This window comes from Saccopteryx bilineata, chromosome 6 (assembly GCF_036850765.1).
Source record: "Saccopteryx bilineata isolate mSacBil1 chromosome 6, mSacBil1_pri_phased_curated, whole genome shotgun sequence".
In the NCBI taxonomy this organism is placed as follows: domain Eukaryota; kingdom Metazoa; phylum Chordata; class Mammalia; order Chiroptera; family Emballonuridae; genus Saccopteryx; species Saccopteryx bilineata.
Genome location: NC_089495.1, coordinates 175,339,035 through 175,354,669, shown reverse-complemented (window position 1 = coordinate 175,354,669; position 15,635 = coordinate 175,339,035). Strand labels below are relative to the sequence as shown.

The following is a 15,635-nucleotide window of genomic DNA, read 5'->3' as shown; positions in this document are numbered from 1 at the left end:
AGGTCACTGGGTTGAGCAAGGGGTCACTAGCTCTGCTGGAGGCCCCAGTCAAGGCATATATGAGAAAGCAATCTATGAACAACTAAGGAACTGCACAAAGAACTGATGCTTCTCACCTCTCTCCCTTCCTATCTGTCTTTTCTTCTCTCTCTTTCTTGTGAGGGGAAAAAAAAAAATCAAAGATTTATTTAAGGCAGAGAGAAACTGATCCCAGACAGAAGTATAAGACTTAAAAAGGAATTGTACAAAAGAAAAGAAGTGGGGAAAATGTGGGTAAATTTAAACAAAGGCAGTATAAAACAGTAGTATTAATGTCCTGTGAGACTGAAAAAAAAAAGTTAGAATTACAATACACAGGATACCATGAAAGTTGTTTTAAGGTTTCTTGTATTGCCATATTTCCCCATGTATAGGACGCTCCCATGTATAAGACACACCTTAATTTGGGGCCCAAAATTTGAAAAAAAAAATTATATAAAGTCACTGAATTCAAGTTTTATTCATCATAAAATTCATACAATTTCTCATCCCTGTCAAAACTCCCATCCATTAGCTTGTCCTCATCTGTGTCTGATGACGAATCACTGTCTTCAAATATTGCCTCGTTCTCAGTTCCACCAATGGCATTTGAAATGCCCCACTTCTTAAAAAACTTGACAACTACTATATAAGATGCACCCAGTTTCTAGACCCCAAATTTTTCAAAAAGGGGAGCATCTTATACATGGGGAAACATGGTATATAGGAAGTAAAAATATTAATTACCATTAGACTTTTCTAAGGTAAGCATGTACATCATAATTTCTAGGATAGCTGCTAAACAAACAGAAACAGTCTACTTTCTAAACTAGTTGAGGAGAAAAATGGAATGTAAAGAGTATTCAATCAATCCAAAAAAATGCTATTAGTTTTAAAAAAGAGGGGTAGTAAAACATTTTCCTAGGTTATTAAGAGATTGCATAATTATGTGAACTATGATAAGTCTACAAGACCAGGTATTTTTGGTTAGGTCAAAGTCTTAAAGAAAATGTTCATGATTAAGGAAATTCAGGCTAAGAAAAATACTTTTTAATAAAAACTTCAATTACTAAGTTCTATAATACTGTACATGGGAGTATTGCTTTCCATAGAGTTTAAGAATTAGTTTGGTACTCCCTTTTAAGCCACTGTAAAAGACATATTTCCATTAATAAGTCTAGAATGGACACCTAAGTGCTTATAAACGTAGAATACCGGAAGATTGACAATTACCTGGTAGCACATCTTCTACTTTCTCTTCATCTTCACTAGAGGAAGCTAAGTAGGCTTGAAAATCCATGTCCAAAAGCTCTTCCTTTTTAAACTTTCTGTTGAGTGTTGTAATTCTTTCATGATCAGTCTCATCCCAAGTGATCTCCACCTTTCACCAATGAAAAAGAAAATATAACAAATAAATGTAAAAGTAAAAAATGTCAGCCACCCAAACCTGTTAGAGAGTATCGTTAATTTAGATGTTTAACAGTAAGCTATAAAAGTTAAGACATGCTCTGGCATGTGGATGACCTGGGTTTGATTCCTGGTCAGGGCACACAGGAGTAGTCCATCTGCTTCTCCACAGCTCCTCACCTTCTGCTCCACCCCCTGCCACAGCCATGGCCTCTGGCTCTTGGCCTCCACACCAGGCCCCCCTCCCAAAAAAATAGCTTCATTGCTGAGCAACAGAGCAGCAAACCCAGATGGGCAGAGCATTGACCCCTAGTGGGCTTGCTGGGTGGATCCCGGTTGGGGCGCATGCAGGAGTCTGTCTCTATGCCTCTCCTCCTCTCACTAAAATAAAAAATAATAATAACAAAAAAAAAAAACAACAAAAGTCAAATAAGAAAAAATGCTAAAACACATAGTAAGTGACATACTTAGTAATAAGTATTCTGGCCCTGGCCGGTTGACTCAGTGGTAGAGTGTCGGCCTGGCGTGTGGAAGTCCCAGGTTCGATTGCTGTCCAGGGCACACAGGAGAGGCGCCCATCTGCTTCTCTACCCCTCCCCCTCTCCTTCCTCTCTGTCTCTCTCTTCCCCTCCCGCAGCCAACGCTCCACTGGAGCAAAGATGGCCTGGGCGCTGGGGATGGCTCCTTGGCCTCTGCCCCAGGCGCTAGAGTGGCTCTGGTTGCGAAGTAGCGATGCCCCAGAGGGGCAGAGCATCGCCCCCTGGTGGGTGTGCCGGGTGGATCTCGGTCGGGCGCATGCGGGAGTCTGTCTGACTGCCTCCCCGTTTCCAGCTTCAGAAAAATACAAAAAAAAAAAAAAAAAGTAATAAGTATTCTACTTATGGAAATAGAACCATTTCAATTAACCTGTGTTTTCTACCTTCTAACTCTCTGCTATATATTTAAGGTACTCCATTATTAGAAGGAAAAATTCATCAGTGTTTGGAATGTGATGAAAAGAAATTTAAAAAATGTACTAGTGAAAAAGTCAGTATTATTATGAATCAGTAAAACACTTTTTTCACCTAGAGTTTTAGGTAGGTCAGGTCTACAAACTCTGTGAAATCTGTTCATGTTGCTTTCAACACAACCTTAGTTGGGTCTGTTTTTCAAAAAAAGATAAGGAGCCACTGATGAGAAAGGCATCTACTGATTGGAAGTACAGTAAACCCTATGATACAGAAATTCATTTATAGCATGAGGGGTCTTTAACTGGCTCCTGTCCTCTATGCAGCTCCTACTCCCAGACAGGTTCTAGTAGAGCTTTTATCTTCATCACAGGGTGGGTCCTACATCCTTGTTTTTCCTGCATAGTGGGCACTAATTAACCAAGGAATCTGATCCTTAAAATAGCTGCCATTGTCTTGGTTCTAACTAGTTACAGGATTCAGAATTATCCTATTCTGATAATTAAGCTTGAGCTGATGACCACAAAACCACTGCTGGAACTGGTACAGATAGGGATAATACACCAGACCCCAGGAAGTCCAGACTGGCTGGCTGGGCAGGCTTGCCCTGGTCATTTTTCAGTCTCAAAAACAACATGACTCTACATATTATGTGACTGAATCTTTTAGACTTTACTTATACATAATGGTGGGGTTTTACCATACCCAGTAACTAATCAAGACCGCACAGTGCCCACCACAGCATGCAACAGATAAAGAAGCCCTTTTCTCTGCCACCAGTTTGTCCTCAGAAGAGCATGGTTTGTCAAAGGAAGGCTGTGGGAAGCCTGTATGGTGGCTGCAGAGTCCAGCAGTGGATAGAAAGTTGATGGGGTAAAGAGAAAGAAGAAAGTCTATAGCAAAATAATAGACAATTTCAATAGAAATCTTTTGGCTGTGCTATTAAGTATTAATGTGACATTTAGTAATCCTGAATTATTCCTATTCAATTGCTTTTAAAATTTTGGATCATATGTGCAGAAAAAATGTGTTCCTATTTTAGATTTCCACTAGTTTTGTTTTAACTGGAATTTGAGGTAATCTTCCTATAACCTCCTTCTCACTACTCCCTAGGATATTAATGACTGACATATTATTTATTAAAGAATCTAGTTGATTAACAATGTATGGGAAAGAGAGAAGAGAGAAATAGAAACATTTGCAGGTATTTGACTCTAGCTTAAAAGCAGAACAAAGATCTGTAAATAGGTTCAGACAGATGTGGTACATAAAAATGCAAATACACTTGTGTCTCATTTCTATTTGTACTTGTGCATTAAATTTTGAATACTGTCAATTTCTAAAGATGTTATAGTAAATAGCACACAAAGTCTTCTCTTAAAAAAAAATAGAGTCCAGCCTGACCAGTGGGTAACACAGTAGATAGACTGTCAACCTGGGATGCTAAGGTCCCAGGTTTGAAATCTCGAGGTCTATCGCTTGAGTGAGGGATCATCCAGCTTGAGTGTGGGCTCATCCGGCTTTAGCACAGGTTCACTCAGCTTGAGTGCAGAGCTGCTGGCTTGGGCACGGGATTACTGACATGACCCCATGGTCCCTGGCTTGAAGCCCAAGGTCACTGGTTAGAGCAAAGGGTCACTGGCTCAATTGCAGTTCCCCTCCCCCACCCCCATCAAGGCACATATGAGAAATAATCAATGAACAGCTAAAGTGCCATAAAGTGCCACAACTACAAATTGATGTTTCTCATGTCTCTCCCTTCCTGTCTCTCTCCCTCTCCCTTAAAAAAAAAAAAAAAAAGAGTCCAGCTACACATCTTTAAAAGTTAAAATACCGTTGATGTTCCCATTGCCGCAGATGTGAAATACTTTGGTTTATATGCTGTTAAATCCACTTCTGAGGCTATGTCCTTGGGCTCATCATCAAAAGTAATATCATCTGGTATAAACCTAAGAAACAAAGAAAGAATAAATTTATTTAAACATATGCTCCAGTAATAAACAACCAGAGTTTAGATTCTCTTCTAATTAGCTGTAGTTTATACATACATACATACCATATAAAAGTTTCTAAAGAACACACATGTAGATGAGGCAAACAATGTTAGAAATAACCTTGGCACAAAGTTTCTGAAATTCATAAGCTATAAATCTGTAATTCCATTAAAATTAAGTGAACTCTGTGTAGGTAGATCCCTGCATTAAGAATTAGCTAATACAAGTCAGGTGCAAACACACATGGGACCCTCATGTTTCCAAAAGACCTAGACTTTTGACAGCACAGTCACTAGCTTGCTACACAATATTCTGAAGATCAAATAGAATTATTAATGGTTAAGTGTTCTGAATATAAAATATCATATACATGAGTTGTCATTGAATATAAGGAAAAGCTTAAGGTTGACTCTTCAAGACTAAAAAATCCTAACAAATTTATCTTACTAGGTAGCCATGAAATGTAAATCAGCCATCATAACTGCTAGACAGTTCTTAGGCATCAGGCTAAGGGAATGGGGGTGAGGGTGAAGCAGGGTTAAATAATCCATGGTTATGGTATTTAGCTTTTGTAATTTATATAAAAGATTTTAGTTCTAAAAAAAACAGCATTGGCTATATAGTCCATCAAAAATTATTCTGAGGAGAAGAAATGGATAATTAAGGTTCATTACATGCACATAACATCCTCTTTCAGCTATTCTTTTGCACACAATTAGTAGGAAAAAAAATATATTTGGTTTTGAGAATGACATTTCACTGTTACTAATATGCATGCTTTTATATTTTGGGAAAGGTGATAAAAGGTTTCCCTAGCTAACAGGATGGCAGCAGAAAACTCTCTTTTCTGATGTCATACATAACAAAATAAAAGTGATGTTAAGTTTTTACATGGTCATTTTTCTGATTTTCTAGGCACTGCCAGAGGTTATTCTAATACTGCATGGAAATGTCCCAAAAAGGAAACAGAATAATCCTGAAAAGAAGATGTTAACATGAATTCACGATACCCAGAGTTTGACAGTCTAACAAATATTTGGTAACTACTATTTAAACCTGGTAGTCAACCTGGTTCCTACCGCCCACTGGTGGGCATTCCTGCTTTCATGGTGGGCAGTAGCAGAGCAACCAAAGTATATATAAATAAAAAGATAGATTTAACAATAGTAAGTTGTATTATAAAGACTTATTCTGCCAAACTTAGTGAAAATCTGACATAAAGTACTTGGTAAGTAATTATTATTATATACTTTAACTTGCTGTAACTCTGCTTTATAAATTTTATAAAGTAAATTACTTCCCTACTTTATAAATCACCATTACTTTGGAACCGGTGGGCGGTTAGAAAATTTTACTACTAAAAGAGATACAAAAGTGGGTGGTAGGTATAAAAAGGTTGACTACCCCTGATTTAAACATTCAAAGCAAGCGACTCTTATTGGAAGTGTTAACAAAAAGAGAAATAGCTTGCCTCATGAGATATGCCCTTCTTGCTATATACTTAAGCATGTTAAAATCTTATCCCAAAATATCAATTCTGAAATCTGTATTTATATTTTTCAACCAGTTGGAATGCTTTTGATGCATAAAAGCAATAGTGACTAGGAACTGATGCATTTTTTTCCTAAAACATTTCATTTGAGAACAAAGCCTCTAACAAGCCTGAATACAAAGAAGTGGTTTCTATTGAAAAGTGTCACAGTAGAATGGTTTACTGAGTTCCAAAGGACTAGGCATATACAATGGTACAGTAAGGAGTTCAGCTTCCCTTTCCTTAGAACTGACATTTGCAACCACCGAAGGGTTACAGCTCTGGGGCAGCGAAGCCTAAGTACTGGTGAAAATAATACCCAAGTCTGAAGACAATGCCAGCAACTCCGTTTTTTCACTCACTGGGCAGGCAGCACTTAGAGCAGTGTTGTCCAATAGAACTTTCTGTGATGATGGCAATGTTCTGTGTCTAAGCAGATGAATTTTAAATTTAAAAAATTTTTAATTAAATAAATTAAAATTGCCAGATGTGACTAGTGCTGTATTAGGCAGCACAGATCTAGAGGTAGCAGTGTATTAGCAAACTCCTTTGCCCCCACTTTAATGTTATTTTAAAAGTAATTCAACTGGTTCTTAGTTTTAAAAGACATTTGCAAAGAAATACCACTACATAAAACCCACCATCCTAAAAACACAAGTACTATATTTGAAAGGACATAAATGCAGGGTGGCTCACACAAATACTTGAGTATTTTCTCACTCCAGCTTGCTTTCTTAAGGGTGATGTTCCATGGGACAGAGTTCATTCAAAAGCAAAACTCCGCCCTTAGAATATGAAGCAACACAAAGCACTACGAGCTCCAATATTTTACTTCTTATAATCACATTTATTACAAGACTAAATTGGTAAGACACACATTGGATTACCTTAGATCTATGAACGAGCAACTACTTTCGAATTCCAGGCCATCACAATCCTCATAAAGTTTAGTGGCTGTTTCAGGAGAATCACAGTCTACTACTGCATAATAGTACTTCAGTCGTTTGAACTGATAATCTCTCAATTTTTCTCTAGAGGTCCTAAAAAGGGAAAAACTCATTAAGCTTACTTATACAGAAACACAAATACCGATCTCCCATTAAAAAATAAATGCAATTGTTTAAAAATATATATATCTTCATACTAATCCATCCTCCTTTATGACTTTCCCTTTGAGAACATTAAACACTTAAGTTCAATTTATTATTTTGACAAGGTACACACTAGGTATTTTGTTTAGAATCGTATCTAGGAAAGGAAAGTATAAGACTTACATGTGCTTACCTATGATTTTAATTATTAGAAGTATTTGGTTTGTTCTGGTAACATATATACCCTTCTCAACTAAAACTGAGGGACAATCACTGTATTATAAAATATACTAGGAAAATATCAGGTCTAGTTATAAAGAAATTATGTAATGTCAAGTCTAAATGGTCACACGTTCAATTTCACTTAAGTACAACATATTCTTTGAGGGTCTTCATCTGCTCTCTTCTGTCACCAATAATATAGTATTTAACTGCAATTTTTAGTAAGTGCACATATAGCTCCATCTAGTGGTTTAAAAACATTTTTCCATATAACTTCACTGTGACCAAAGAACATTTTTTTCCTCCAGAGAGAAACAGAGACAGAGAGAGAAATACAGAGACAGAGAGAGATAGGTGAGAAGTATCATCTCAAAGCTGTGTCACTTTAATTGTTCACTGATTCCTTCTCATGCGTGCTTTGACCTGGGGGCTCAAGCTGAGCCAGTGACTCCTTCCTCAAGTCAGCGACCTTAGGATCATGTTGATGATCCACACTCAAACTGGCAACCTTGGGGTTTCAAACCTGGGACCTCAGCATCCCAGGTCAACGCTCTATCCACTGTGCACAGGTCAGGCTTATTATCAATCTTTTATATTTTTATTTAATACTCAAATTAGAAAAATTACATAATCTGAAGGCAAATAGAGTTTTAATGCCACTTAGATGGAAAGAAATATCCCAGAAAAAAATAACAGTAATATTTTCATAAATACAGAAATAGATATATACATACCAGATATTGTTGGAATAGTGTGCCACTATGCACAGACTTTAACCTGCTTTGCAAGCGTTTTAATTATAAATGGCATGTGTAACTATAGTCCTAACTTTTAAAGTGACAAGAATTTTGAATTAGTAACATGAACTTTAATTATGAATGGCATGTGTAACTATAGTCCTAACTTTTAAAGTGACAAAGAATTTTGAATTAGTAACATGAACTTTAAAGGTTTAGTTTTATTATCTATAGCGATATAATACCAGTCCTTTTCAGGGACATCTTCAGGGATACTTGATAACTCTACTGGTCCTTGAACTTGTTCTTCCTTCATCCTCTCCTTTCCAAACTCCGAAGGATATATCTAAACAGAGAAAAAGAATCAATGTAATGTATACTTTCCTTTTCTTTCAACATCCAGACCTGTCAAGGTCAGTAACTCTAAGTTATAAGTGGACTCAAAGAAAACAGCAAGGATGACTCAGTTCCAAACTCACTAGAGGAAGCTAAGGCATTCTGAGGAATCTCCTTATAAATAGTCATTTGGCCAGAGAGTAACAGATGTGGGGGAACAAAAATAGAATATCTCCTCCACACACTGCCTGGGACAAGATGGTTCAGGGCTCCAAGGGAAAAATTAAGAAAAGCAAACAAGATTCTAAGCTCAATGAACTGAAAGCAAATACACATACACAAAAATGATTGTATTAATGATTTACATAAAATGCACAAAGAATGACGAAATAGACCTGTGGTGGCGCAGTGGATAAAGCGTCGACCTGGAAATGCTGAGGTCGCCGGTTCGAAACCCTGGGCTTGCCTGGTCAAGGCACATATGGGAGTTGATGCTTCCAGCTCCTCCCCCCCCCTTCTCTCTCTCTGTTTCTCCTCTCTCTTTCTCTCTCCTCTCTAAAATGAATAAATTAAAAAAAAAAAGAACAAAGAATGACAAAATATATAAAATATAATGAAGAAAATCAATTTTGTAACACCCACCTTCTCTCTAGTCATGTCATTTATCCAATGCTTTCTTTAACGACATTCCTTTCAATAGAAAGGAAATGACGACAATCTTATCACTAGATTAGACATAGTCTTGGTATAAGAAAAAGGATTCATCTTTACTAGGAGTTGATATTTTTATATCTTGGCTACTTTGGAAAGAAATAAAATTTATTAATTTGCATTGTCTTGACATTACTGGGCTTAATATACATTTAAATAATACATATTTTTTGGAATTGTGTGATTTATGCAATTTATCAACTAGAGGATCTGAGTTTTTCTTACTATTTTGAGTTGTATATAATAGACTTTGATGTAGAATTTAAAAATATATATGTAATCGCATCTGTTGATTCTCTGCATTTTCTTTTTCTTTTTTCCTTTTTTTTTGTATTTTTCCAAAGTGAGAAGCGGTGGGGAGGCAGACAGACTCCAGCATGCGCCCGACTGGGATCCACCTGGCATGACCACCCGGGAGAATGTTCAGCCCCTCTGGGACATTTCTCCACTGTAATCTGAGCCATTTTAGCACCTGAGGTGGAGGCCATGGAGCCATCCTCAGTGCCCGGGCCAACTTTGCTCCAATGGAGCCTTGGCTGTGGGAGGGGAAGAGAGAGACAGAGAGGCAGGAGAGGGGGAAGGGTGGAGAAGCAGATGGGTGCTTCTCTTGCGTGCCCTGGCAGCGTATTGAACCTGGGACTTCCACATGCCAGGCTGACACTCTAGCGCTGAGCCAACTGGCCAGGGCCTCTTTTTTCCTTTTTAAGTCTAGAAATTTGTACAGTCAGTCTCCTGAAACACGATTTAACAGAAATACTTCTATTTCTACGGTTTGATTAAAATATTTTTTCCCTTACTTCAACTAGAGTTTATTTGGGGCTCCTATGAGGTGTGTGGATCTGAACTAAGTTCTCTAGTTCAGAGAACCTGTCCCAATACGATGATCTAAGTCATCATCTAAACTCTATCTATTCCATGCCATTAATTTGTTCCCTTATTTTACCCAAACCTGTTCATTCTCACAGCATTATAAAGTGTTTATATATAACTGGTAGGGTCCAGTTGAATTTGTATGATTTCTCAAAAATTTATTAGTCATCCTTATTTATTTATTTATTTTAGAGAATTATTGGTATCAATTTTTTTTCTTTATAAAGAGTTTTTTATTTATTTTTTATTTTATTAATTTTTTAGAGAGTTGAGAGAGAGAGAGAGAAGGGGGAGGGAGGAGCAGGAAGCATCAACTCCCATATGTGCCTTGACCAGGCAAGCCTAGGGTTTTGAACCGGCGACCTCAGCGTTTTCAGGTTGACGCTTTATCCACTGCGCCACCACAGGTCAGGCCTGGTATCAATTTTCTTAACTTTCATTTAAACTGAGATTTTGATCGAAACTATACTAAAACTATAGTACTAATCTGTAAATAACCAAACAATTATTTAGAGCTGCTTCAGGCACTGTACTAAATACTCGTGTGAGATCCTTTTCATTCAATCCTTACCACTACAGTAGAAAATAGTATTGTTATATCTACTTGTTAGATGAGAAATCATACTTGAGAGACTAATAAACTGCTCAAGGTCACATAACATTTATCAGAATCAAAATCTGAACAACAAAAAGATGAAGAAAAGGAGTGGACATAGATAGGTCTGTCATACTGCAAAACCTGGATTCCTAATTCTTAAAAGCTGGCTCTCTAATAATATGGTTTCTCAAAATTTAAGTGTTTCAAATTTACCCAGTGTTATAGTTTACTTCGTATAGGTCATGTGTTTAAGGTAATTCTCAAGGATTTTATGTTTCTGATGCTAATAAAAAATAGCTTAATCGGTTAATGCTGGTAATAAAGAAAGCAATTTATTTCTTAAAAATTTATCATATACTCCATCCCTAGACTGAGTTTATAATAGCTTCTCTAGTGATTTATTTGGGTTTTTAAATTATATACCACCATAAAACCCATTGCTTTTCAATTGCCAGTCCCGGGATCGGTTTCAGTCGGCCAGAAATTGTGCTGGTCCATGAAAGAGTTAACCGCTCTGACGCTGTATGAAGACAGAGTCTAGAATTAATCAGCAGTTGACAACCACTGATTATATAACACACTGAGAATAATTTCACCTCTTCCTTTCTAATTTTTATTATACCTTTTATATCAGTTTCATGCCTAACTGTATTAAACAATTTCCAGATAAATTATTTTATTTAAAAGGAAAACTATGACTTAAAAAAATGAAAATAAACTTAAAATGCTTAGAAACATTTACTTCAAAATGAAATCAAGTCTCACCTTTACAGAAAATATAACACTTCCTTTCGGTTTAAGTGAATTGAACAGAGCCAGCAAATCTTTTGCCTTTAATCTATCCCAGTCCATGTTGCAAACTGCTAATCGATGTGTAATCTAAGAAATGAGAAAAATTGTATTACAGAATCTATGTCATTCCTAATATCTGGAAAATAAACATGTTAAAAATGTAATGGTCTCTTTCTCCCAAATTTTGAAACCATCAATATAATATTTACCTAAGGAGTTTCAATATGTAAAGAGAACTTCAGATCAAACAATAGTAAAACTGTCAACAGAAACACACTTCCTCTTACTTGGCAGTTTTGGAATAAGAACATGATGATGAAATAATTTTTTAACTACCAAGTTTGTTAAGCTATTTTGCCATCCAGGCATAAACAGGGAAGTTGAGTATGGTACCTGAAGCATTTCTAACAGGTGTAATGGGATCTGAAATCAAGTTAACCTCTAAAAATTTCATGTGACTTTTAGTTATTTATGCAGAACTTCCTTATTTGCCTGGACAGATATCTCATTTATATAGATATATTCCATATCAGTAGGTTTTAATCAGAATCATCAAGAGTATGCAGTGTTTTTCAGCCTCCAGTCAACCAGAAATTTCATGCTGGTCTTTGAAAGAGGTAACCACCCTGATGGTGTAGGGAGTTTTTAGACCCAAAGATCTTAGTTGAATTCACTTATGTTCAGAGTGATTTCTGCCTTACTGGTCCCCCAAATAATTTTCCTATTTTCATTGGTCCAGAAGTATAAAAGTTGAAAACCACTGGATTAGTTAATAATAAAGCTTTTCTGACTTAATTTAATGACATAAGTCCTGCCATCCAAAAGATCTACTTGTACGGCGTTGTTCACAACGGATCTTATTTATTCGAACAATTACCTCATCACCCCGAGGAGCATCTTTATCTAGTTCTCTCCAAGCATGCTCAAAACCAGAGTCTTCTGGAAGTAAATCTTCCATATCTTCTTCATCTTCAGAACTAGTTTCTATATTTCCTTTACCTCTTGCAAGATCAGGGCCACTGTCACTTTCATCCTCCTCCTCACTACTATCATTTTCATCCTCCTCATCTTCATCTTCATCACTGTCATCGTCATCAGCTGAAGCTCTACCAAAGACTGCAATTCCATCTTCAGATTCTTCATCGCTTGCCACTTCACTAGCACTTTCTAAGTCTTCCTTCAGAGCACCTTCAAGCATTTTACCACCTGTTGACTTTTCATAACCATCACTGTGTCTTGCCACTGTGAGTGAAACCCCTGCAAAAAGGTTAAAGGAGGGAGAAATTAAGAATATATAAACACTAAATTAAATTAATTCCAAGATATTCCCACCTCAAATCCAGTAAAAATATAATTTCTATAAAAGCCTAAAGGAAAATATAAATTCAGCAAAATTCATGCCTAACCAAGATACTTAATAGAAATATTAATATGTAGCCAAGTCTTATAATTAGATTCATGCATTCATTCCGTATTTATAGAGTGCTTGCTATGTGCTAGGTGCTCAATATATAATCATTGGCAAAAGAGAAGCAATCAATCTCTTCATGAACTTCCAATTGAGTGAAGAGGATAGATGAGTAGATATTGATCGCATTTAACCAATCATATCAATACACATTTAAAAAATATAATTACAAGTAGGATAAGTACCGAGTACTACAAGCTGGAATTAAATAAATGAAGTTTGACAAATAGATTAGGGAAAGGTTCCAAACAGCAAGAAAAGCATATGGGAAGATTAGGAAAAAGAAAGCCAACAACAGAAAAAAGCTGGAAGCCATGTCTAGAATGCAGATAGCCAGGAGTCAAGTAAGAAATTAAACTGAAGAGTTACCTATCCCAAAACCATGCAGAAGGTTTGAACTTAAAAGTAAAAGTAATGAGAAGCCACCGCTGCTTTCAGAAGGAAAGACATCAGATTTGTCAGATCACCATGACTGGCTGTAGAAAACAGACTGTTGATTATGAACAGAGAAAAGGGTGGTATGCACTCATGGCAAGAATGAAGATAGTTGGTGCCAGAATGGAGAGAAGGGAACAGAGTCACTTCTGACTTTCAGAGTCAGTTGATTGGGTGGAGATAGATCATGAGTTAACTTTTGGATATACTGAAATTGAAGTGCCTTTGAGTCATCTAAGACAGCAAGAAGACTGCTGGCTGTAGAGTCTACAGCTTTGAGAAGTTTCAAGAGATAAAAATTTTGACTCATTCAAGTGTAGTGATAATAGAATTCGTGGTGTGAATGGCATCATTTCTAAAGAGAGCAAAATAATTTAAAATTCTCTGCTAAATCTTGAAACTTGTAACTAACTTACAGTTAGCAATATATGAAGACTGAAAGACTGTGATTTCACTTAAATTATTTTCAGCCTTCACGATTCTGAAAGGGCTCATTTTCTATTTCTAAAACAATCATATGTTTCTATCTACTGTGAACGTGTATATATAGATATCTTATACATTTTATTCATCTACAAGTTAAAATTTAGTTTAAGAGTAGGAATGAAATTGGAACTTAGTTTTTCTCTTGGTCCTATAATCTTATAATAGTCATTCATTGACCAAATATTTATCAAGTATCTACTATGTACAAAGCACTGAGCTACAGAAAGGGAAAAGGGAGATGATCCATAATGACTGTATACTCTTCATAGGTTCATAATAAAAAATAAATTGCTTGCTGATTTATGAAGCTATATTCTAAAGCACCACACAGAGAGAAACATCTAAATTTGCCTGCAGAGAGGCATTTACAATAAGGAAGGCTTCACAAACATGTCCTTTGATCTGAAACTAAACGGTAAGATTTTTTAGAGAGAAAAAGTAGGAAATGGGCTTTTATCTCAGTACCACATGACAGTGGGGAGTAATAAAAAATAACTAGCCAGCAGATGTGAGAAAGCCAATAAAAGGCATTATCATAAGTTCTGTATTTGGGATCAGAAATACACCACCATAATGGTGAAAGAATGTTACTATAAGTACCAGAAATGACATTTTTCTTATTTTTTTTTTATTAATTTATTGATTTTAGAGAGAGGAGAGGAGAGGAAAGAGAGAGAGGAGTGGGGAGCAGGAAGCATCAACTTGTAGTAGTTGCTTCTCATATGTGCCTTCACCCAGCAAACCTGGGGATTTGCATCAGCAACCTCAGCATTCCAGGTTGACGCTTTATCCACTGCGCCACCACAGGTCAGGGGAGAAATCACTTTTAATTTACATGCTCAGACATAACACCTTGGGGACTAGCTCTATTTACTATTGTAATATTTCTCAAGCATTAGTCATTATCATACCATTTTCATTTTGCTTATTACAGATATTTTTCATTAAAAATTTTTAACATTTTATTTTTATTTATTTTTAGCTAAAGAGAGTAAGAAAGATATACAGGAAAAGAGAAAGATAAGAAGTATCTTCTCATAGTTGTGACACTTTAGTTGTTCATTGATTGCTTTCTCATATGTGCCTTGACTGGGGGGCTCCAGCAGAGCCACTGACCCCTTGCTCAAGCCAGTGACCTTGGGCTCAAGATGGTGATCTTGGGTTTCAAGCCAGTGGCCATGCGTCATGTCTATGAGCCTACGCTCAAGCCAGTGACCCTGATTCAAGCTGGTGAGCTAACACTCAAGCCAGATGAGCCTGTGCTCAAGCTGGTGACCTCAGGGTTTCAAACATGGGTCCTCAGCATCCCAGGCTTACACTCTATGTACTGTGCCACTGCATGGTCAGGCTTTAAATTTAATTTGAACCCTCTGAGTAGTGAGTTTTTTGCTCGCTGACCCCGAGAGTGTTTTTTTTCTTTTTTAATGAAATTCGTTCCAGTTACAGTTTTACTAATTTAAAATCATGTTTGTTTGATAAACCATTTATGGAAACAAGAAGAATATACATTTGCCTTTTTTTAATGTTGCCTTACACATTTTTAAAATAAAAATTTTTGTCCGATCGTACTTTGAATGGTCAGGAGGCACGAGGACATACATGATTGTTCATACCACTCAAAGGGTTAAATACTAACTTTGTTCTAAATAATATCCCTAAAATCACAGATGTGATGTAGTGATTATGGTTACGTTTTTTTATGATGCCAAAATAAAAATTTAACTATTATCACAAAAAAAGGTTATAAGTATTATATAACATATGACATCTCTTCACATGATAGTGGTACCACAGATCACACTTCGGGTATAATACATGGGAAATTTAAAGAGATCTACTATTTTAATATTTTGACAATATCAAATACATTCGGGGTATTTATTCAATTTTTGCTCAAAGCCCGCCGTGTATAAAGTCTTATGCTAGATAATGTGGGATTATCTCTACTCTTAAATGGCACTGCTCTAGTAGTGACTGTAAACACTACTACTT

At 36.4% G+C, this 15,635-nt stretch overlaps 1 protein-coding gene across 1 annotated transcript in view; it reads right to left on the bottom strand.

Annotated features, from left to right (window-relative positions):
• Window positions 1-15,635, bottom strand: part of ESF1 (ESF1 nucleolar pre-rRNA processing protein homolog) — a 71,595-nt gene that overhangs the window by 49,701 nt on the left and 6,259 nt on the right. Inside the window, exons 3-8 of the mRNA XM_066235512.1 lie at window positions 12,132-12,511; window positions 11,228-11,341; window positions 8,193-8,293; window positions 6,785-6,937; window positions 4,207-4,321; window positions 1,252-1,399 (exon numbers count right to left, since the gene is read on the bottom strand). Of these exons, the coding sequence (XP_066091609.1) occupies window positions 1,252-1,399; window positions 4,207-4,321; window positions 6,785-6,937; window positions 8,193-8,293; window positions 11,228-11,341; window positions 12,132-12,511 (1,011 nt within the window). The remainder of the gene's footprint in view (window positions 1-1,251; window positions 1,400-4,206; window positions 4,322-6,784; window positions 6,938-8,192; window positions 8,294-11,227; window positions 11,342-12,131; window positions 12,512-15,635) is intronic.